The 23,335-nt window shown below is 38.9% G+C and overlaps 1 protein-coding gene across 2 annotated transcripts in view; it reads right to left on the bottom strand.

Moving 5' to 3' along the window:
• The window catches only part of rgs7a (regulator of G protein signaling 7a), a 55,190-nt gene that overhangs the window by 27,612 nt on the left and 4,243 nt on the right, over nucleotides 1-23,335 (bottom strand). For both annotated transcript variants that reach the window (XM_085183030.1, XM_085183031.1), the window contains exon 3: nucleotides 1,772-1,868. In XM_085183030.1, coding sequence (XP_085039156.1) covers nucleotides 1,772-1,868 — 97 coding nt within the window. The remainder of the gene's footprint in view (nucleotides 1-1,771; nucleotides 1,869-23,335) is intronic.

Below are 23,335 nucleotides of genomic sequence, written 5' to 3'. Positions count from 1 at the left end.
AGACAATGCTCATTTTTCTTCACAACACTGGATTTAACCAGGGGTACTGGCAGATTCCCTTTTCTGCAGAGTCCAAGGAAAAAAACGCCCTTCTCCACTCCATATGGTTTGTACCAATATGAGACACTTCTGCTCGATTTGTTCTGAGCCCCACCCACCTTCCAGTGCCTCATGGACCGGGTGCTGCTCCTACTTGGATGATGTCATCATCCACAGTGACACCTAGGCGGAGCATGTGCAGCGTGTGGCCACGGTACTGGAGTCCGTCAGGCAGGCGGGGTTCACGGCAAACCAGAAGGAGTGTGTGTTTGGACAGAGGGAGGTGCAGTATCTGGGGTACCATTTGGGAGGTGGGCAGGTGTGTCAACATATGGATAAAACGATTCCTATCGCATGCTGCCTGCATCTCAAGACCAGATAACAGGTGAGGCGGTTCTTGGGGCTGGTTTATCTACTTTACTTTACCACACCCGGTTTTGTGTCCAGCTTCACAGACCTGACCAGCCCCTTGACTGATGTCACCCAAAAGGGTGTTCCAGATTTGGAGCAGTGCCAGGCAGCATTCTTGCAGGTAAAGAATTCTTGCTCTACACTCCTAACTTTTCCCTCCCTGGGCTGGGGCAGGGGGCAGTTTTGTCCCAGGAGATAAGGGGGGATTGACCGCCCTGTTCTATACATCAGCAAGATTTGTCAGAGCGGGAGGCCAGGTACAGTACAGCAGAAAAAGAGTGAGCTGTTGACTCTCTTCGCTATTACCTCCTGGACCGGCATTTCAGCCTCTGTTCGGATCACGCCCGGCTACAGTGGCTCCATCGCATGAAGGATGCCAACGTTTAGATCACCTGGTGGTATCTGGCTCTCCAGCCTTTTGTTCAAGGTGGTCCGTAGTCATGGCTGACTTCCTCTCTCACTTGCAAGGTGTGGTATCAGAGGAGGCTGACCAGAACAGCTGATGACCGTTGTCTAATCATGCCTTCCCTATTTGAGTAGGACGCCAGGACCTGACAGGGGAGCTGTGTGTGGTTTGCAGAGCACAGGGACGCAGCTGGAAAGCTGCACAGAGATGTGGGATGCACTGTAAATAAATACCTTACAACATGCAACACTGTGTGCGTGGGTCCTTTATCCTGTCACACACATTATCCCACATTTATTGAAAATCAGGTTGTATGCAATCATGCAGAGCAACAGAACTTGTCACCATATGTTGCAGTTCTGTTCCATTCCTGCAGATGTAACTGGTAAAGCTGCTTGCTAGCTGTGCTGTTTGCATATTTTATACAGAATTATGCAATTATATAGGCCAGATCTAAAATTAATCAATACAGCTGCATACTCTGTATGGAAGACTTGTCATGTGATGACTGCTAGTTCCTTTTTTCAAGCCCGAAATATCTATTGATATTTCAGGTGTTTCTTGCTTAAGTTAGCGATTTAAATTTATGTGCTTGTGTTCATTTGTTTCTGCTCACTGTTAAAACATTTTTTAGATCTCTTCGCATGCCACTGTTGGTTGTATGCACAAAACCTCTGAGACTTCTAGCAAAACCAAATAGTGCATTCAGATCACAAAAACAGCCAGTGTTAGTGAAAACATTTTTAAGCAATAGTTATATTGCTTATCGCATCTTGCCTGCATCTCAAGACCAAAAAACAGGTGAGTCTGAGTCAATAAATGGGAGAAGAGAAGAGGAGAGAAGAGAAGAGAAGAGAAGAGAAGAGAAGAGAAGAGAAGAGAAGAGAAGAGAAGAGAAGAGAAGAGAAAACTCACCTGAAAAAACACTGGGAATCTTGGTTAGAAAACTTTTCACTGTTCTGATGGGGATGCCATTTTTCTCATCCTGCATGCGTGCTATTACCTCCTCCATCTGCACAAGACAGGGACAGTGGAAGAAAAGGGAGAGTGAGTACTTTCTGTGAACTTGTATAAGTAAGTGGAGGTTGTGTGTGTGCAAGAGAGAAAGAGGTACAACAGATACAAACATGTTTCTGTGTGGTTCAGCCACGTCTCCAGGGGACAGAGAGTAAGGCGAGAAAGTTAGTGACTAACCATCACAGCTGTCAGATTTCTGCCTCTCCTTTGACAAATCTCTCTGATGTGTGTCATTTGTCACATAAAAGCACCAGTAAGCTGCACTTATTGGATTCTGCAGTCTCTATTGAATTTTGGAGTTCTAGCAGTGAATTTTTATTATTATTATCCATTGCATTATATTTATGTACTCAAACCACCACATACATGAACTGGGCAGAACAGAGACAAAAATTAAAAATAGTATCAGTACTGTAAAATATATTGTATTGTCTTCGGCATTAACATTAAGTTAAAATCAGACCCAAAACCCGTACTAAGAAATGACAAAAACAGGTGTACAGCCACATACTGGCACACATGCAAACACACAAACATTTGCACACATGGCAAAGATGGAAATGCACTGGGAGTCGTCTCGAGGGCCTGGCAGGGCAACACAAGGCAGACATGTTTCCAAGAACACCCAGAAGGGAGCAAAGCAGAGCAGAGCATAGTGCTGACGCGTCACCACAATCGGATGCCAAGCTACCTCCCTAAACTCTTCCCTCAGTGTAAAAATATACACATGGAAAATATGTACGTAGAAATCAACACATTTTATTTGGTCCACACACCACACAAACCTCAGTTGTAGTGATTCTCTCAAGGTTTGTCCACTTTAACATAGACATAACTCTACTATTTAATGATGCTATTATTTGTAAAATGTATGAATAGTGTGATTGCATTAAAAAGCTGCCACTTTTTTCAATCTCTCTCGACTACCATGACATGGATAATTGCAAACCTATATTGTAACTATATCGCAGTAATACTGCAAACAGGAAGATATGCAGCGTACATGACTTTTTTTTTACCGATAATGTTTTAGATTTTAATTAAGAATTCTGCATTTTAATAAATGATGGACTTAATTTTTTATAAAAAGTTTATTTTAATCAAGCAGCAGACTTCCAAGCTGAACAGTCAAGCCAGAAGCACCAAAAACTGCTGATTTTCTAGTCATTGAGCCAATAGTCATAGACTCCTGTTAAAATATCCAACTTTTCAGGATCAAAATGCATGGTTTCAGCATGGTAAAAAAATGCTTTCACATTTATAGGTCATGAAATTCATTAATCATTAAATTGCACCTCTTCACTATGTGTGTGCTTTATGTGTCTAATTTAGTGGATTATCTGATTAATATTATGGCTTGTTTTGTTGTACAGACTGTCCAAGATGTTTGTTTAGAATTAAACAATTAAGCTAGAATTAAATTCTAGTATCATCTTAGCCCAGTAGTTAGCACTAACTGGCCAATAAGTGTGTCTTTGCAAAAGCACCCCTATTCAGTTTATGAATATGGTTCACTTCTGGCTCCAAAAAACAAAAAAACTGCATGGAGGCATCAAAAAAGCTAAAACGCTAAAAATGCATGTTTTATGCTGTTGTGATTCTTACCTTTGTCTTTTTTGCTTCTAACTTACCCGCCCACACAGGCACAGGTAGTGAAAACACCAGTTGTTTATGCATATCCTATAAGATGAAGTTGTCCTTCTCACTGGATATGAAGGAGTACCTTAAGTTAAATATATTTTGCTGCTATTGTCTTTTTCCCAAAAAACTATGCGGCAAGTGAAAGCTCCAAAGTGCTATGTTTCGTACAGGTGTTTCACTGTAATTTTATTTTCAGTGGGTTCTTTTGTATTCAAGCAAATCTAACTTTGTGTTTTGACATGACAATAACTGTGCGCTACACTGAAGGGTTGTGTTGTTCTTGCAGGTCTGACTTCATCGCTCATCTCCTTCAATTTAATTTCCTCTCCATCTTTTATATAACACACATACAGTATGACTTATCAGCTCAGCTCATGAGGGAAATTCAACACAATATGAATAAATCCAACTGCATTTCATATAGATGTGGGTTTTGTTTAGGTGAAAATGAATTTCTTGGCCATATCAGTGAGAAAGAAAGAAACTGTTTTGATTATGCACAAGCTATGTTAACGACTTTTTTGTTTGACAGTTCATGAGTCAGCTGTGAATGTATAATTATACGATAAAGACCCATGGCTAAAATTCTGAAGATGAAAATGATCAAAATTAGTGATTACAAGCGAACTGAGAATGATAGAGCACGTGCAAATATTAAAGAGCTGACAGATTAGTCTGGACCTAGACACCTAGAAATGGAAATAAAATTAAAAATGGGGGTGAAATCCATATTTCTGTCTGTTTTGTTAATCTCTTGCTCCCACAGTACTATGTGAATTACCTGTAGCACTAAAATACAGTTCTAAAAACATCTTTAATCTCTCACACATTAACAAGATCTTAGCTTTAAAAAAAAGCTCTACCTAAACTGCTTCTGGCAATCCTCCTTGATTTTCTGTTGTTTGTTGTTGGATTTTAGTTATTCACACATGTGAATAATATCTGGGACACCAGACAAGTTTGTATAAATAGCAATGTTACACCAATTGCATGCCGATCTTCTCCCTAAAGGAATCCACAGTCCAATACCCCACAATCTAATCTGAGATATAATATTTTATTTTAATGGTCAATGCTGCATTCAGTAACTTTCACTACTTGTATCCCTCTTTCATGACTACTAGTTATTTGGAAATTTAAGGATGTGAATGTCTAATTCAAAGACAAGTAAAGTAAACTGATAGAAATGGTGGAAGCTCTGCCACAAATAGACTTTAGTGGTCAGAATATATATCGATCACTATTAAGATCTACAGCCATGCAGGAGAGTTTGAATAACGTGACAGTTTTGAACAGTTTAAGTAAAAGAAATGGACTGTGTGTGTGTGTGGGGGGGGGGGGGGGGGCCTCCTTGTGACTAAGAAAAATTGGAGACTTTATTTAATTTATTTTTAACATTCAGAGACTGGAGCAGTCACTACATCACTATTTGTGTAGTAATTACACAATAGTAACTATGTCAGTATTTCTGTCAAATCTAGGAGCTTGTGACTGGACTATGAATGCAAACAAACTACGATAGATTTATAATTTTCACAATTTTATCAATAAATTTATAAACAGTTCATTTTTTATTATGACAAGTATATTTCATGTAACTGCTATCTTGACCCCATTCGGTCATAAACTAATAGCGGACTGACTCCATGCTACATCGAGATGTTGCCGCCTTGATGCAACAAATTCGCTTTGAAGACAGCAACTGACTGCAAGTGGTTACAGACTTGCTCCCTGTCTCCAAAGCAACCATTTCAAAAGGCAAGAAGATTGCAAGTATATTGCACATAGTTGCAATCATTTTGGTCATGTCTAGTGGGACTGCAGAATAACAAAATGCTCAATGTCGTTCTCTGTGCTTTTAAGTAGATTTTAAGTAGATTTGGTACAACGTTCAGGCTTGATTTAGAAAATCTTTCTAAATTAATCCAAAATGCATTTAGTTCATCTCTTTGGAACAATTGTACTTTACAGTGGTAACCTGTCTCAGTCTACCTTTCTCTGAGAGTCGGATGGTACTGTGAGCCACAGAGCAAACAAGGACAACAGCAACATTGATCAATACTTCACACACTCTCCCTCCTATCTCTGCAAACCGCCTACACATGGTAAAATGCCACCAGCGTGAATATTCAGGATCTAAAGCTCTTGGAGTCGGGATGCTCTCAGGCTTCATGTTGCGAGGAAGAGACGAAAGTCGTTTCCACAAGAGAGAAGGAGAGGGAGCAAGAGCCTCTCTATCGCTCTTTTTCTCTGTCCCCCACCCATCCACCCACCCAGAGCTGTCTGACTGTGTCTCTGCAGCCTCTTAACAGATAAGAGTGAGTGTTTTGGCTGCACAGTGTGAATCATTGAATAATGATGGCACAGGACTCAGTACGTATGAAGTGACTAACAAAGCTCCGGATATAAGCACATACTGAGCTTCAGCACAGGGCTTCAAGCACTTCAAAGACTATCATGGAGGGTACTCAGGGTGCAATCAGAATGTTTTGAAGCACCATTTTCAGCAAAAAACATTTCAAACCGGGTTTGTAAATCAATGCTGCCCTCTTAGATTTCTTTTAGCCACTCTTAAATGCAGCAAGCCCACTTATGAGATGGGCTATTCCTAAGAATAGCAAGTAAATAAAAGAATCATTGATTAAAAAGGTTATATAGTAAGCACATCAGCAAGGTGTCCATTAAGCTATGTTATTGAATGTCTTAAGAAATTTTTTAAAAGCTGTTTTGCTGTCGTGATGGGGAATGTTCACCGTTCATTTATAGAAACAGCAACTGTGATTTGTTCTTTTACAACAAGGTTTATCAAGTGAACCTTGGAATTCTTACCTACATGTAACTGTAAAACAATTTGGTCTAGGTGTTTTGAACCGTTTTACAGTTCAGTGACTGGATGCATTTTGGAGTGATGAGGTACCCCTGTGGGAATTAACAAACACGGCCTGAAAATTGCTGTCAGCAACTATCATCTTGAAGCAAATTTTCCAAATATGAGTCACAGTTCACTCATTTTTGGATTATTGTACAACCTATAGGCTGCAGGAAGTGGTTTCACACTTTAACACATGATTGCTATTCATCTAGAGGTTGACCTAGATTTAAACCTCTGCACTCAATGAACTTATTTTTGAGACATTCTTAATGGGAACATTATTACCTATATAAACTTTACATTAAACAATAAAATTACTAGCTTCCTAGCTGTGCTGCTGAGGACATTAAAACCACTCCTATTCTTCTTTTTCTCCTCTTGGTCTTGCTGTCCCTGTTGTGATGGGTGACTCTTGCTGCACCAGATGCACGAGTTGAATAGTATTATCTTGACAGTGTTATCTAAGGACAAGGAACGATTTCTCTGAAGTACATCACTTTCACATCATGAGACGTTGCATTCGTACACACTGCACAGGCATTCTCATCATTACATGTCACACAGCGCACACAACAATTATCAATCATATTGCAAGACCATATGCTCACAGAGAATTCAGAGATATGCACAACAGACATTATTAAAGCTTGTGAACACAGAAGTTGGGGATTATTTTATTCTAAGCGCAGCATCAAAACAGGTGGATTACCCAGTCAGAGTCTGGCTGCCTAAGGCGGCAGGAGAGCAGACTGAAATGAACCTGTGGCTATATAGCATGACAGGTCTACTAGATAAAACAATCTCTGTAGTTGGTTGATCTCATTTCCTTCTGAACTGAAGTCCTTGGATCCACGAATGAGGCAGAACCTGTGGTGGAGGCTCAGAGATAACAGTTCTATTTTTTCCCTCCACAAGCAGCAGTAGTTTACAAAAACTCCAACATGTAACAATACAGTAGGTCCAAGGTCAAAAGGCATTATCTTAATGATTTTATCACTTGGAACCAAAATGCTCACGTTCACATTTTCTTTCCTTTTATTTATTTATTTAGATTTTTTTTTAAATAAGCTCACTATTTCACAAAGAAAAACCTCTCAAAGTTGTCAACAGAAACGAATCAACTCTCCTGGACAGGTTGATGCATTTATACACCGAATTAATGTACAAATCCCATGTGGAGGATAAGAACATACAGCCAGTGTGCTGTAAACAGTTTCTCAAAGACAAGTGAAACTTTTTTAAGATTACAAAAAATAGCAATGGGAAGCATCAACTGACAAGGACAAAACATCGTTGTGGTTCAATGCAAACAAAGTTAGTAAAAAGCTTTACACTGCAGCAGCAGCACACCATTTGGGCATTCAAAATAAAAAGACCCAGCAGATAGGTGAGGAAAGTTATTGAGCTGGTGCTGCCAAGGTTGTTGAATAGATGCAATGAATCTTAAGTCTCTCTGAGGTTACCATATGAGTTACCACAGCAACACAGTCTGGGACCGCTATCACAAAGACAACTTTGGCGCACTGCCACCACTCATTCAGAGAGAAAGAAAGACGGAGAATGGGGGAAGAGTGCATGTGGTGGACAAAGGCGAATGCACTTTGCATGAAACATTGCAGTTATGTCTTTGCTGTTATTTGTAATCCCACAGCTTTTTGGCGGTATGGTAAATTGTTGTTTCATTATTACTTACAAAACTGTTAATGTCATTATAAACTTATATCCAACATCCTCAGTTATTCATTCAAGGTAAATGTTTGCCCGCTTACCAGCAGAGCTGTTGAGTAATATGGTGGCAACCACTGAGTTTTTGTATTTATTTTATTTTTTGACCAACAAAACAATACTGCCTTAAAATAGAGAAAGCAAAAAATCGTCATTGTGGTTTAAACATCACTGTGTTATGAACATGTACAATAAAAACACTGCAAAGAACTGCCTAAAATGCAATACAAAAGAACAGCCATTGCATTGATAGCCACTATTCACTCATAATAATGTGTGGACAGTTCAGTAAAAGCATGATCAATAAAACATGTCCAAAATAATAGATTTTATTTATTCGGTGCACATGGGCAATTTAACATTTTTGTATTTATCAAAGCAGAAAGGCTCGGGAATTGTCTCGCTAATATGCAGAATTCAATATTTGTTTACTAGCATTCCAGTGTTACTACACATCATCAATGAATAATTTTGCTTAAGAAAAGAGACCACAGAAATGATTGATATTTTTTTCACTAACTGTCTAAATGGAGTAATTATCCTAGCACTATGTGCCACCCACAGAGAAAAAGATCACATCGATCATCAAACACTTAGGGTTATAAAGTGGAAAAGCCCTAATATGTAATCCAAGAAAAACAGGGAGACACCCCAACAAAGCTAAATTCTCTGCACTGGTAACAGATGGTCATGTTGGGTTTGCTTTGCTCACTCTAATCTTGCATAAAGCAGCCTGATTTGAATTTCATTCAGTTTTAAATATTTTCTCAGCCCTTGTCTTAGGTTTCTTTCTAATGCCTATTTTACATTTTTATTTTCCCTTGCCTATCTTTCTTTATTCAGTCATCCCTTCAATTTTCATAGGCGTGTTGATGGGAGATTTCACATGGAGCATGAACAACAGTCTGTTTCACAGCAGGCCGAGATCACATAGCATGAGGAACAGATGCCCAGGTGAGAACACTGCCTGGGGTGAAGGCAATTAATCCGAGCTGAAGGTATATTTCTGTTCTCTGTAAAGCAGATTCTGCAAATCACTGATTAGTCATTTAACAACATCTGGAGTTTGGTGCTTGATTAGCTTTGCTTTCGGTTGTATTCATCAATACAGCTCTGTCTCTGTGTACACAATCAGGCTCCATTGAGCCATCAGTCATATGTGAGCATCTGTTTCCTCAAATGTCCCTTCACTCCTTCCCACTTTTGAATGTTCTCTAGCGCTGAACATTTGTTTCCTCTGCCTTCTTTATTCTTCGCTGTGTATTATCGGCAATAAAATCAGCAGAACACACAATGCAGAGAAGTGGAGGATGCAAAGCTCAGAGCTAAATCCATTGCCATTTGCTGTTGCAGTGCTTATGAGATGAAATGAGAATTATTCCTGCTCGGTTTCTATTGTCACTTCTAATATTAATGTGTATCAAAATGTTCCATTTGGTGGTGTACAGCTTTGTCCATTTTTTTCCATTATGAGAACCGTGATAAGAAAAACCTCGGGCCATTGTGAAAGCTCGTCTTTACAGCGGCAGTATTATCATGAGCAAACCCTGGTCGACAGTGACGCACAGACAGCTTTCTTAAAACATACTTTGATTTGTTTGGGTGTTTACAAATGGTTGTTGTACACAAAGATTTCACCTGAGTATTGAAATGCTCCTTGGGGTGTGACAGGGAGCCTTTTAACGGCTTGATCTGATTTAGTTTGATTTGCTAATGGATGAAAGTGAGACTGTTGTTTGCAAGCAAACAAGCAGATCTTTGATTCCCTATGTGGTGTTATTGACTTAAGGCTACCTGAGTGGCGTGCTGTGATGGCTTCTGTGTGCTTAAATATAGTAGCTTTTGTCTGTTCAGAGCACTAGTAGTAAGCCAAATTTTGTTTAAAAGGATAACACTGTGAATAATTCATTATGACTCAGTGGATTGAACTAAATCAAATCACTTGAATTCTGCATTGTGCCATGCTTAAATGTGCCCTGCAGAGTGATCTTGTAAATAAACAAAAGTCAGGTTTGCATGAAAGTGTTGCCCACCAAAATGTGTGCACGTGCAAGTTTAATAAGTGTGTTGAACTCTGCAGGTCTATATTTACTATATAGGTTGTTTGTTTGTTTTTTTACTATTGTTTACAAGGTTACTAGCTAGCTGCCTTCCTCTTCTGTGTCTTGCAGGTGCATTGTCGTATGCAAACATGTTACCACCACGTGCACATCAGCATAACCATGTGAAACCACAGGCAGGACGTCCCTGTTCGCAGAAGCACATTTGAATACGCAGTAACAGAAAAGGTCAAAACTAAAGAAACTTTAACGCAGAGTCAACTTTTCTAATGTTTCTCTTTAATGTTATATTTGCATATCAATTAAAAATAACTGTGAAGAATTTCATTTACACTGATAATGTTGCTTTGGGTAATGAAAAGTGAAAAAAGAAAAGCCAACAGTTTAAAATAAATGAAAAATGAAAGCTAGGATAAAAGGTATTTTCTGATTTTCTTTTTTTTTTCCTCACAACTACCCAAGTGGTGAATTATGCCATGAAGTGGGAGTGAATTGAATTGTCAATTACAGAAGTTTACAGATAATGGGTGACACAGACACCCACTATGCGACACAGGGGGGCGAGCGAAGGGAGGGGGGCGTTCTGGCACGATCCAGCCATTTGACATGCATCAGACAGTGCATAAATCCTGCTTTAATCCGTTCAAGGAGTGACTGCAAGTCCACTTTGTATGATTCATTTCATGTTCTAAATGACAAACAGCTTCTCACCAAACCTTCGAGTTTGTTTTAAAATAGCTTAAATCACTTTTTTCTTGACAAGACTGGAAAACATGTAAAAAGAAAATAACATGTTTTGAGACCACTTTAGTCTCACACCCACAACTTAAGCAATCAAGCCATTATTATTTCTATGTCTTGCCATCATCATGACATCTATACACAATGCTTAACATGTGAGGGGTGTACTACAAATCAATTTTAGTATAGCCTTTTTGTTATGCACGATCTGATATTGTCGTGTTGGTGTTGTTGGCTTCCAAAACTCCAATAAAAGATGCTTTTGGGGTGTCATTTCATTCTTTTTACTCACAAAATGAACAAGTGTTGCTTACATCATGCATCCATTTGTTTATCCACCTAGGGTGGCAGGTGGCTGGAGCACATCTCAGCATTAGATGACAGGTAGGGGTACTCCCAGGACAGGCTGCCAGTCCAAAGTCAGGCTCACATACAGAGACAAACAAACACTCATGCTGACATCCACACATACAGCTAATTTAGAATCACCAATTAACCTAACACGTCTTTGAAGTGTGGGAGGAAACTGGAGCAACTGGAGAGAACTCATGCAGGCACAGGAAGAAAATGCCACCGCCAAGAACCCACGTCCCAAAGCACTCGACCCAAGGGAAACGCTGTAGGATACTCAGAAACCAACTTCAGTAGATATTCCAAGGTTTAAATAACATCACAGTAAGTGGTGCTTTCCTCTAATCAGGTGTAGGAGGTCTTTGAGTGAAAGAGAGAATTGCGAATCGCATGGTGTACACTGTAACCTTTTTGACATTTGTCAAGCTAATCTATCCATGGCCACACTGAGCAAAGTAAAAGTGTGGATAATTTTAAAAAGTAATAATATGCATAATATTGGAAGAAATTTGGTCTACCTGTTAAAGTTGCCATTCCATGAAACTAAAGTAGCACAGGCATTTTGTTTAATAAAAGCATGACCATTTGCAGTACACTGTCTCATCAAATCTATTTAATGTACTACTTCTTCACTCTTTCCTTCCTTACTGGAAGTGCAAAACTCATAGCCAAAGCATTCCTATACAGCAACAGAAGCACCCGTTTCTGTTTTGTCATCTGGTTTGATGGACAGATGGTATTATCAAGATTTCAATTTGAATGCTTTCCAGATGGTTGCCAGCTGATACTTGCATTCATAATTCCCTTCTGCAAAGTATTTTCATTTATTTCTACAGTGTTTACAAGTCATGGCCTCTTTCCTTCCCAAAAACTGTCTCTTGCATATGGCTGTAGAAAGATCTTTAGTATTTTCCTTGACTCCTCAACATCTCCCTCCCGAAGCGACGACCATCTACTAGAGCGAAAGAGATGCACATTGAATGAGGGATAAGAGACAAGCAGCCAGTGATGCCTTTCTTCCTTTGACATTGCTACACTTAATGCAGTCCTTTGTCCGCCAGCAGGGTTTCTGCCATCTCATGCTTTAAGTAAACAGAGCACATTTTTAGAATAATGTAAAATTCCAGAAAGACAACAATACAGATACATACTTAGGTTTCAGGGCACACTAAAGTTCCATGTCATGACTTTTTCACAATGAAATATAAATTTTTAATGTTACCATTGCTGTAACTGATGCTTGAAGGATGTGACTGTTTTTGATTTTAAGGTTGTTAGCTTAAAATCAAATAATACAGAATTTATTACAGTATCTAAGCATAAAACCATACAAGGAACTTTACCAATATTTCTAATGATGTGTTATTATTATAACTGTCTCTACTTATCTGTCACAGTTAAATAAACATATTTATATTAAAGGAGTTGAAATCAGTATAAACATCAGACAATTATCAGCTGTGCAGCTCAGTGTTTTAGCATTACTACCAGCAAATTTGCTGTTTTTGGCTAATATCCTTCATGTAGACATCAGTATACTTCTAAACTGAGAAAGTTGGGAAGTTATGCTACAGTACCTTCACTAATTGTCCGTTAAAATTACATTTAATGCAATAAAAAGCTACAAAGTGATTCCCTGTATCTTGTTTTTTTGCTGTAGTAGTGAATAAAGTTACACTGGCAGCCACCATAGTAATTATAGCAGCATGCTAATTTTAGCATTAGTGGTAGTATTGATTTTGGTGTAGGCTGGCGTAACATCTTGGTCAGTTAGTAGCGACCTTACTATAAAACAGCTTGCACTTTTATTTGCTCATAAGCGACAAACTTAAGTTTCAGCATTTTTCCAGTAGAACTGACCCCAGGGTTACACACCAGTGCAGTATTGCTTCAGTTTTTACTGTAGTTAATGTTTTCCTTAGTCTCATCACTGTTATGCGTTGCTTTTGAGTTATTAGCTCAACCGTCTTCACTTTTCTGTACTATTCAGTTGACTCAGTTTTCTTTCTGTTTGTCTCTGAATCTACTACAACACGGTGTTCCTGGATGGTGGTGGGATAGTGTTCCGGGGCAAGGCCTCGCTCTCTCTCTCTAACTCGCACTCTTACTGTCTCTCTCTCTCACTCTCATCTTCTTAGTGGGCGGGCAGTGGGCGCGATGACTAAGCCAAGGTTAGGCATGTGCTAGAACATAATCCACTGAAACCCAATATCCCTCCTGCCCACCGACCATGATTTCATCACTTAAACAGCAACTGTGTGCTATCATAAATTAGCAGATAAATGAAGAAGAAAGCTGCATTACTTTCAGATAGACTGTGCAAAAGTTTTCCAAGACTAAAGCATTACTGATCAGCCTAACACAATTACATATACAAAGCTATGTTTTGGTAAAATAATAACAATAGCTTTTAAATTGGTTTACAACAGGTTTTACTAGACGTTGCTGTGATTCCAGCACTTCTTTGTGGTAAAAAAAAAAAATAGCAATTGTTGGCAATAAGAAAATTCATACTTAGGTGCATTTAATAATCTTGCTTTCAATTTTGACGATTAAACAGGACAGTCTGGCCATGAGAATTTGGTAGTGTTAAATGAAATCACCCCTTCTTCATCAAGGAAAGCCATTAACAGGGTCCACTTATGGAGTCTGAGCTCCGGGGATCATGTTTAGACTAAACAGAAGGACGAGGGGAAAAAAAGAGGAAAGGGATGAGAGAAAAACAGAGAAGGGGAAGCAGGAAGGGAGGCTGGGTATGGAAACAGAACTGCGCTGGGAATAGAAAAGAAGGGAGGATGCTTTCTATTTTTAGGTCTAGATAACATGAGAGAGAAAAGGCATCACCCCCTCTCCCTCTATCCCCTCATTTCCCACATTCCTCCTTGGCACGTGCAACAGACACTCAGGACGGCTCTATGTGCCTCGAATACCAATAAGAGAGAAGCAGCTGGATACTGGCAGGCTGACATTCTTCTGCCTTCTCCTGTCTGCAGAACAGAGACAAGACAAGGGCTGGGTGTCTGACAGGACACACACATCCACACTTCAGAGGACACACCAGTCAGGATAGGCAATAAACCAATAAGGGCAGACTGTTTGACGCAAGCGACACTTGAACTATTAAGCAATGAAGATTGTAGATGATAGGCTTTATTGAGGATTTCAAACTGAAGACAGAAATTTGTGGAGTATTTCAAACTGTCATCAGGTACAAACCATTAGTGTGGTGACAGGCAGAAAGACGTAAGCTGTGGAACCTAAAAGAATCCAAAGAAATCAAAGAATCAAAATGAGGTACCATTAAAACTTTACCACTGCCAGGTAATGTATGAGAATTGGCGTTGATGTAGTCAGGTTTTCAGATAAGTGCATGAAAGGGGATGCTGCAAACAAGAACACAGAAAAAAATGCCTCAGTTGATACATTCATGCAGGACAGCTGCCTTAATGCCAAACCTTGTCATCCACACCCTGACATATCCTCTCACTTGTTCCAATACCAGCTTATTCATGTACACACTAGGCTCCATTGGCACAGGCTAAGGCAAGCTAAACATCAACAAATCAAGTCAGTCCAGTGCAAGGAACAGTTCCCTTGATATCCAAATGCATTGTTAAATCTGACCTAAGTCTTTTTTCCTTCCGCTTAAAGTTATAATAAAAGAATTCTCTTTTGTCCAGCACAGACATTGTTATGTTAATATCCAAACACTGATTCACAGACTGTGTGAAAAAGAGAAAATATGATATACGCTGTGTTCTGTTATCAGTAAAGGAGAAAGGATGCTGTTATTGCTGCTTTTATCAAGAAAAAGTAGCAATAACAGCATACAATAGATCTTTTTTAAAATACATGCGACCGCCAGTGCTACCTATCAGCCTCCTAGTAATCACACCTATGGTACCAGTGAAAAAGTCCTACATCGTCTTGTTTTCAAGTTATCACATTCACAAGATTTTCAGAAAACGTAACCTCTGACCTTAACATCAAGGTCACTGAGATTCAAATTCATTCACGATTTTAGTGAATTCATCTATGGTGTGGATTTGAAAATCCTAGATGACTTCCTTCTTGAGTTATTACATTCACAAGATTTTTAGAAAATGTGACCTTGAGATTAAGGTCACTAGGATTCAAACGTGTTAGAGATTTTTAGTAGCTGTTCTCATGGTATCAATTTCAAACTCTTCCATTGCCTTATTCACGGCTTGTCACCAACATGTACATGATAACGTGGTCCAATGTGTGGTGTGTGTGAAGGAGAGCAAGAGAAAGCCTGAGATAAAGGCCAGTCCAAATCATTAATTGAATCAAGCAATCTGACTGGTTATTAGCTGTGACATAATAACCATACACATCTAAATCTAATTCCTTTACAACCGTGGTCTCAAGTGGGGACCTGAAAGGAGCTGGAGCTAATATTCTAGAGGTTTGCAAAATATATTGCCATTAGTCAATGCATATGTACAAAATAAGCATAATGCATCTATTATTACTTTCAAGTTATTAGTTGGTGAACAGAAATCCATGTTATTGTGAGACGTCAATTTGTTATGAAATCACTCACTTCTGTTGGGGGCAAATAACAGTTCTGCATCATAAGATTATGACAGGGCTTTGGTGAATAGTTATTGTTGTTAAGTGTAAATGATCTTCACTTATATTGACTTAACTGCTTTTGTGTAGCTAGTAAATTGTTTGCTTAACATGTAAATTAGTTTGTTACCACATGGTGCATATAAAATTACACGTTTAACCTAAAGACTGAAAGATGACATGCAGAGATCCATAAAATAAAGGCTGACACACATAAAAAAGCTGAATGAAAAACACTAAATGCACTGTCTTCTTTTAGAGAAAAATCAAATAAGCTACTAAATTACATGGCAATCGCCTTGCTCCATGTGCAGGCAGTCAGCAGGATCTATTTCTTTATAAAAACACTGATTTCTGAACATATGTTAAAAAGAAAAACAGCGTACATTGAGCTGAATTGCTATTATAGTTAGGTGCATTGTGTGGCCCTTAGCTGCCATGAACTTTACAATTACATAACTGCATGGACAGATTTTCAGCTAAATGCAATCCAGTAAAACACAAGTTATAATATTTACTACAGAAATGTAGCAGAGTTTTAACTATAAGTGGCAGAAAATAAAAGTATGCTAGTCATGCTCTTGAAAAAAATGTACTCAGTTGCGTCTATTGTCCCCCTTTTATTCATGTACTCACAAAAGGAAAGGATTTTGGTGAAAAATGCAGCTGATACACAAACAACACTGCAGGCTTTCATGGACTGAGCAGGACTCTAAAAGTGTATGAATGTTTTGCCCGTACACGTGGACTGGCAAAGGCACCGAAAAGCAAACATACACACACATACAAACTCATGTCCTGTCACTTTGCGCTGGACACATTGTTGAAGTGCTCGAGATAATAGCATTTGACAGACTGCTGGTGTGGTTGTCATGGGGATCTGATCTGAACAGCCACTAGCTACCACAGCAGAAACAAAACAGAGGGCAGGAGAAAGCACATCAAATCCCAGAGCATTGTCCAGGAACGTCATCTCAATTAGCAGATGAGACACTGTTAGGGGTCAGTGTCTAAGAATCAAATTATTAAAATGACGATGATCCAGATAGGAATGCCTGATGGAAGAAAATGGGTGTTGGTTAGTAAGTTAGTTGGTAATATAATGTGTGGAAAGAACAAAGTGTAGCATTGCTTTAGAAGCGGTGTGCACATGTGCTTTAACCCAGATGCTATCAGCACTATTTGACAACTAAACACAGGTAGATCAGTGAGGGTAAACCTGAATTTAATGAAAACATCATTATTTTTTGCTCATAATTAAATGTCATCCATTAAATAGTTATTAAGAAATTTCACAGTGTATGTGGTAGACCTTCAGACCACCACTGACAACCAGAAATTCCTTCTGCTTGGCTAAAATAGCTCAAATAAAAGGTAAATTGAAATGTGCACATCCATATGCACTCTTAGAATTTCTTAGATTATTATTGTTTACATTACTGTTATTAGAAAATATGCTGTTATTACAAAACTAATAGGGACAATTTTCTTGCATGTAGATTGTAATTTGCCGCCTAATATTTTGTAGCTGGATAATTACTTGAAGTGCATCTACAAGTCTTAGAATTTGATGAAATATGTATGGCCAGTAGGCTAAGTTTATTAAACCCCACATATAACTACATAATGCTAGGAAAGCTGAGGACTGAGCAAAGTATTGGTGTGTCACATGATGGCAGTTGTGATATGTTGGCTATAAGGTAAAAGTTTAAAATCCACAACACAGATGCAAATCATTAGTTGGCTACTTTTTACAGAAATGTAAAAAAAAACAAAAAAACATCAGCAGCTTGAGTCAAGATGGCGCCAGAGCTTTGTAGACTAGGCTGTGCTGTGGATAACTGTGCCTGCTAAGCTGAACTAATGGTGTGACGCTGGAAGCGTCACGAGGTTGCAGGTGGAAGCTTCTCAGCGAGCAAACACCTGCAAGCTTAGGGAGTGTGTGTGTCTGATGAGCTCAGATGTGCGCAGTTTTAAACTAAGGTGTGTGTTCTGTCTGTTAGGCGAATTAAAATGTATGTCTCAAATATATGACTATGTACCCTTTGGAACAATTGCTGCTTGACTTTTATTATTGGATTTGCGCACTGGCACTCAGTCATAGCAAGCTAATCACTGAGACATGACCGCTTCTGGGAGAACGACTCCTTATTGTTGAGAGGAGCACCAAGCTGCAGGGGGACAATCAGACCGGCACTCTCAGTTACAGTTTCAGTCAATTTGGATGAAAATGCCACATCCAATGGTTGTTTGTTTAGAGAGAGTTCCCAATAAAGCTATGAGTCACGAGTGAATCACTTCACACAGGAGGAGCGATGACTGTGCTCCACCAGGGTCTAAATACATTTCTCTCTTTTTTTCTTTGTGAGGATAAAAGCTGACTGGATTGGCTTGGGCTCTGACTAGGGTTCAGATGACTTCAAAGAGAGGCGAGGGATGTAAGAGAAGGGGACAGAGAGGCAGAGGTGGAGGGATGTTTTACGTGCGGTGCTGTCAGTGGACATGGGGTGAGAGTGCACATGTGTGTCAGGGACCGTATGAGAAAGACAAAGATAGAAACTTAGTTTGAAATGGTGGAGTATGTGAGAAACATCAAAGACCTGAATCTGAACAAAAGAGGGCATGAGAGTGGGAGGGGAGACAGAAGGGGGAGATGGGAATGAAAGAAACAGAAATGAGAGGGCAAAGTGTGAACACCAGAGCCAGAGACAGTGATGGAAACTGTGATAAAAAAAAAAAAAGCGGGACTGAGAGAAATGTTTTCACAAGTTTACACAGACAGAGAAGACAGAGAAAGTGCAAGAATATTTTTGAATACTGCCTTCACTTTGACTTCAAGCTGCCAAAATACACAGTAGAGAAGTAAGGTAACGCAGAAAATATGTTCTTGTTTCTGTTTACTTTTTAACTCTCTTGATGAGCAAATATGATTTTTGCTTTGGCAATGATTCAAGGCTGCTATGAAGTATATACTCTTTGAAAATAGCATTCCTCACATGATTTTATTCTGTTTCTGCTGAATACTTTAGTGGGTGATTTGGGACACAATGACATTCACAAAAAAAAAGCAGCTAAGAGTAATTAGTTAATGGTGCTCCGGTTCAAGTATCACATAATAAATATGATGTCCAGAAAAATGATAAAGTCCCAAAACTATATCCAAACCACAAAAAATAAACTAGCATATTATAAAATAACTACTCTGTGTTATCTGTCGTATAAAACAGGAAATAAAGAAAATGCAGTAGCCCTGCCCTTAATCGGTTGATAATGAATCATCAAGTATTGTACACTAAATGCATCTCACAGTTAAGAGATTTTAGAGCAAAATATATAACCAGCTTTTATACATCAGAGATGCAATGTGGGAATTTATACATAGTAGACAGTGAGTGGGAAGGAGTGAGCCTCCAGCAGAAACAACCGGTGAGTGCGTTAGAAGTAGAGACTGCATGGAAACCGTTTACAGATGGTGTTTGTAGCGATGGAGGGTCGAGAGAGGAGGGGCACAGATACAAACAAGAAGAAAGGACGGACATGCAGAGGTTTCAGATGGACAGACAGACACACTGTGACTATAGCGAAATCAAAGAATTCAGATGTCAGCTTCATTGTTTTGTCCTACATTTTAGCCTTCTGTTTTTATTTTCTCTCAGGCCCCATTAAACCCATCACACCAGAGATGGCAGTGAATTAATTTACAACTCTGGGACACTCCTGTAATCTGTATCTAAATGTTGAGCTGGAATTAAATGATGAGACAGAAGCACTGCCTGAGTCAACCTCTATCTTAATGCCCAGGCTTCCTTGGACAATTATATAACCCTAACAGACAGGCCTAAAGACTCCAGCTGTGGCAGACGTACACAGAGAGGACCGCTTAGAGCAAGATGGGCCAAAGTTTCTGCTCACTGATCTTTGCAGTGCTTTAAAAACCATCACCTTGCATCAAATTAAATGTTAGCTAGCAAATACAGCTTTGTGATTGCAATAATATCTTTTTTAATTTATATGTGATAGCTATTCATGCTGACTAACAGCCTTTCTCTACAGTGCCAAAAACTCTGATTTGGATGGTTTAAGGGTGTAAGAAATATAGACCTTTGATATTGGACACCCAGGAACATTCTGTGCCCTGAGCCAGGTCACCTACACCAAAAGCAAAAGTTTCTTTGTTGCCAAAGTAAAATGAGAAGATGGATTTTCTGGAAAAGATTGGCTTTCTTTAGTTGAGATTGTAAAGATTGAAAAAATCTAACATCCTCACTCTAAATCCTGCCAGAAAAGGGATTTTGTGCATTTCACACAGTGTACCCAGTGTCATTTTTTATTACTGACATTTTTTTTGCTTTTAGTGTTTTGTTTATTAGAACAGGCAAGTACAAAGCTTAAACCCAGTATTACTTTATATTGCAAAGCAATTTCATGATTTCAAAAAAGCCTTAGTTTGTAGCTTTGACTAAAACAAAGTACGTCGTTCAAGAGGCATCACAAGCTACTTTTTAACTCTAAATGAAATGACATTGATACAATTCATAAATATCATCATTTCATGCTTTGAAATGACTTGTTATGAGCCTCACAAAGCCACTGCTGACACAGAGTCAAATATTTCATTACATTTACATTAAATATTTATATGAAAACAAATCTCCATGTCCACTAATCACAATTAGGCACCCTACCAGCCTGAAAATGGAAACTCTTCATTAGTTTACATTGCTTATTTTTCAATTTTGCCACAATGGTGTGAATTTGTGCTATCGACCAGCTATGGAAGCACCACTGAACTTAAATCTTTCCCTCCAGAGCCTCGTATAATTTGGCTCAGCAATGGTTCCAAATGGTACGATGGTTCTTCAGCTCATTTGGCTTCTCTCTTACACTTACATTGCCTCTGAGCTCTGGTTGTGGGCAATACTGGGGCTGGAGCCAACAGCTTGAACTCACAAGGCTTGGGACCATCATGATCTCTACCAGATTAATGTCTGCTTCAGGGGATTCTGGAGGGTGGGAAAGTCCACCACCTTGAGAGTCCTCTGTTGTAGAGGTGCCTATGTGATTCTGTGTCACTCTCTGTTCGAGCCCGGGGATGTTATCAAACAGCTTCTGCCTCACAAATCTATCCATCCTTCCTCAATTCTTTCCTATTCCTCTCTGCCATTTGTCCTTTTCAAGCCTTTTCAGGATTTTTCAATATTATCAACATTATTATATGGACCAGTTTAATAACTAAAAATGTTGACCTGTTGCAAAGAACTTTTATGAGAACTCCTATGGCATAAGAGACCAAATACAAGCCGTGATATTGCCACCAATATGGATATATATCCTCTGTGCGCCTTTGTGATTATTTATGACACGTCTCCTTAACAAACAAAAGTTTGCTTAGGGAGAATGAACTATTCACATAATCCAGCAGTTACTTCTGGTGTTTGTTGGATGTACAGTAGGAGGTTTTACCATCCACAGCATGGCTTTGTGGATTAGCTTCCGGTTGGACAATAAGATAATAAAACTACTCTACCACCAACTGTAGCAACTGCCAGCACCTGTAATTACCTTTTATTTACAAACTTCAGCAAATACAGGAGAATTGGTTAGTTTGATATAAAAAACCATAAATGTCAATTCTCCCCCCTAAAGTGGGGGCCAAACACCCACACGTTTCCTCAACAATTTTTGTAAAACAGAACATGTGTTTTCAAACACAGGAAGAGAAATTGCCTGGTTGGCAAGCTGACATACGATGAGCCCTACTTCACACACAAAGATTTCTCTCTGATCTGGCAATTATAGATCATCCCACCTCACCCCCCCCCCCCCCCCCCCCTCGCTCGTTCCCCGGTCTTAGTGATCTTTTGATTGCAGCCTGAGAGAGACAGGCAGTATAAGAACCCTTCAATCTAGCTCTTAAGTGAGAAAATGCTGAAAATGTATTCAGTTCCCTCTGCTTTATGACTCATGAACAATGTAGGATGGTTGGGAAATTGTATTGATAACAGGGCATGCTGATATAGGGCAGGTTTAACACATGCAGCTTAGAATGAAATTGAAAAATGCATTCCAGGCAGGAAATGAATTTTCAGCCATCTAAACTAAATTTTAATATGTATGCCTTTGTTTGTTACCTGGCACTCTGGGTTATAATTTTGAAGAAATCAGATAGATCTGATCAACCACACCTATTATTGAAAAAAAAAATCTAAATGTGTTTTACATGTAGTATTTGAAATTATCCAAAGCATCACACATACTCATCAGTCACTTTGTTGGATATTATGCTCCTGATTTTGTTCCTGTTCGACACATCTGAGACACCAGTAACATAAAAACAGTGGCCAACACCTCGAGAGGGTTAATAATGGATGCAGTTCTGCATCATGTAACACTGCTCTATTACTATTGTGGTGCTGTGATGCAGAACAGAAGGATTGTCTTGTTCTTGCAAAATGATCTCTCGTATACAAGCACTTAATCAATTGACGAATCAATAGCACGCACTAATATCTTTGCCCTATTTGTCATTTCTGTTTGTTCTTTACTTCACCACCGAGGCTCACTAAGTGCAGTGCGGCATCAACGCGCTATCACAAAGTGTAAATGACAGAAATCTCTGAAGCATAAAACAGTGAGAAAGTGCATAAATACACTTGTGAAGAAATATTCACAATAATTTTTGATGTAACTATTATTTAACAATAAAAGCAATTTTATCATCTGTTATAGGCTAAAGCTATTTTGGAAGTAGTCTACTAAGTAGTAGTATTTGCTACATAAATGTTGATCAAAATTATAACCGTGACACATCATGTAGTATTTGGTCATGTGATATGAAACCAGTGGTATGACTCTGTTGTGTGATGATCTGAACTATACATAAAACAGAACGCAGATAAGCATCCAACGGATGTTCTTGTATTTTTTTTAAAGGAGCCCAATATAAAAGTCATTTTACTGTGTAGCAGTAACCTTGCAAAAACCACCACGTTTTACTAAATGCTAATTACTTTTTAAGTGACACAGTCTTAACATAGGCAGAGACACAGGCAGCAGAGTATAAAATTTATCGGCTAAAGGTTAAAAAAAGTGAGAGCTGCATGTGCTTAATGTTAGAAAAAAGGCAGAAAAATACAGTAGAGACTTGGCGGCTCTGCACAGCAATAGAAGCCAAACTGGCTGCTGGAAGAACAATTACTGGATACCCATCGGCAGCTTAGATGTAAATAAGAGTGAGCTGGTGCCTCAGCTGTCAGATACAGCACAACAGAGACAGGATCAGGCTTCAGTATACTGCAAAACTTATGTAATATTAACCATTTATTTCATTTCACCATCAGTTTAAATAACGAATGACTCATCATTCATTCATTACAGATAGATAGATAGGTAGATAGATGATAGATAGATAGATAGATAGATAGATAGATAGATAGATAGATAGATAGATAGATAGATAGATAGATAGATAGATAG

The sequence above is a fragment of the Neolamprologus multifasciatus genome, chromosome 13, assembly GCF_963576455.1.
Source record: "Neolamprologus multifasciatus chromosome 13, fNeoMul1.2, whole genome shotgun sequence".
Taxonomy (NCBI): domain Eukaryota; kingdom Metazoa; phylum Chordata; class Actinopteri; order Cichliformes; family Cichlidae; genus Neolamprologus; species Neolamprologus multifasciatus.
Note: the sequence above shows the minus strand (reverse complement) of the source record. Positions and strands in the feature narration are given on the sequence as shown.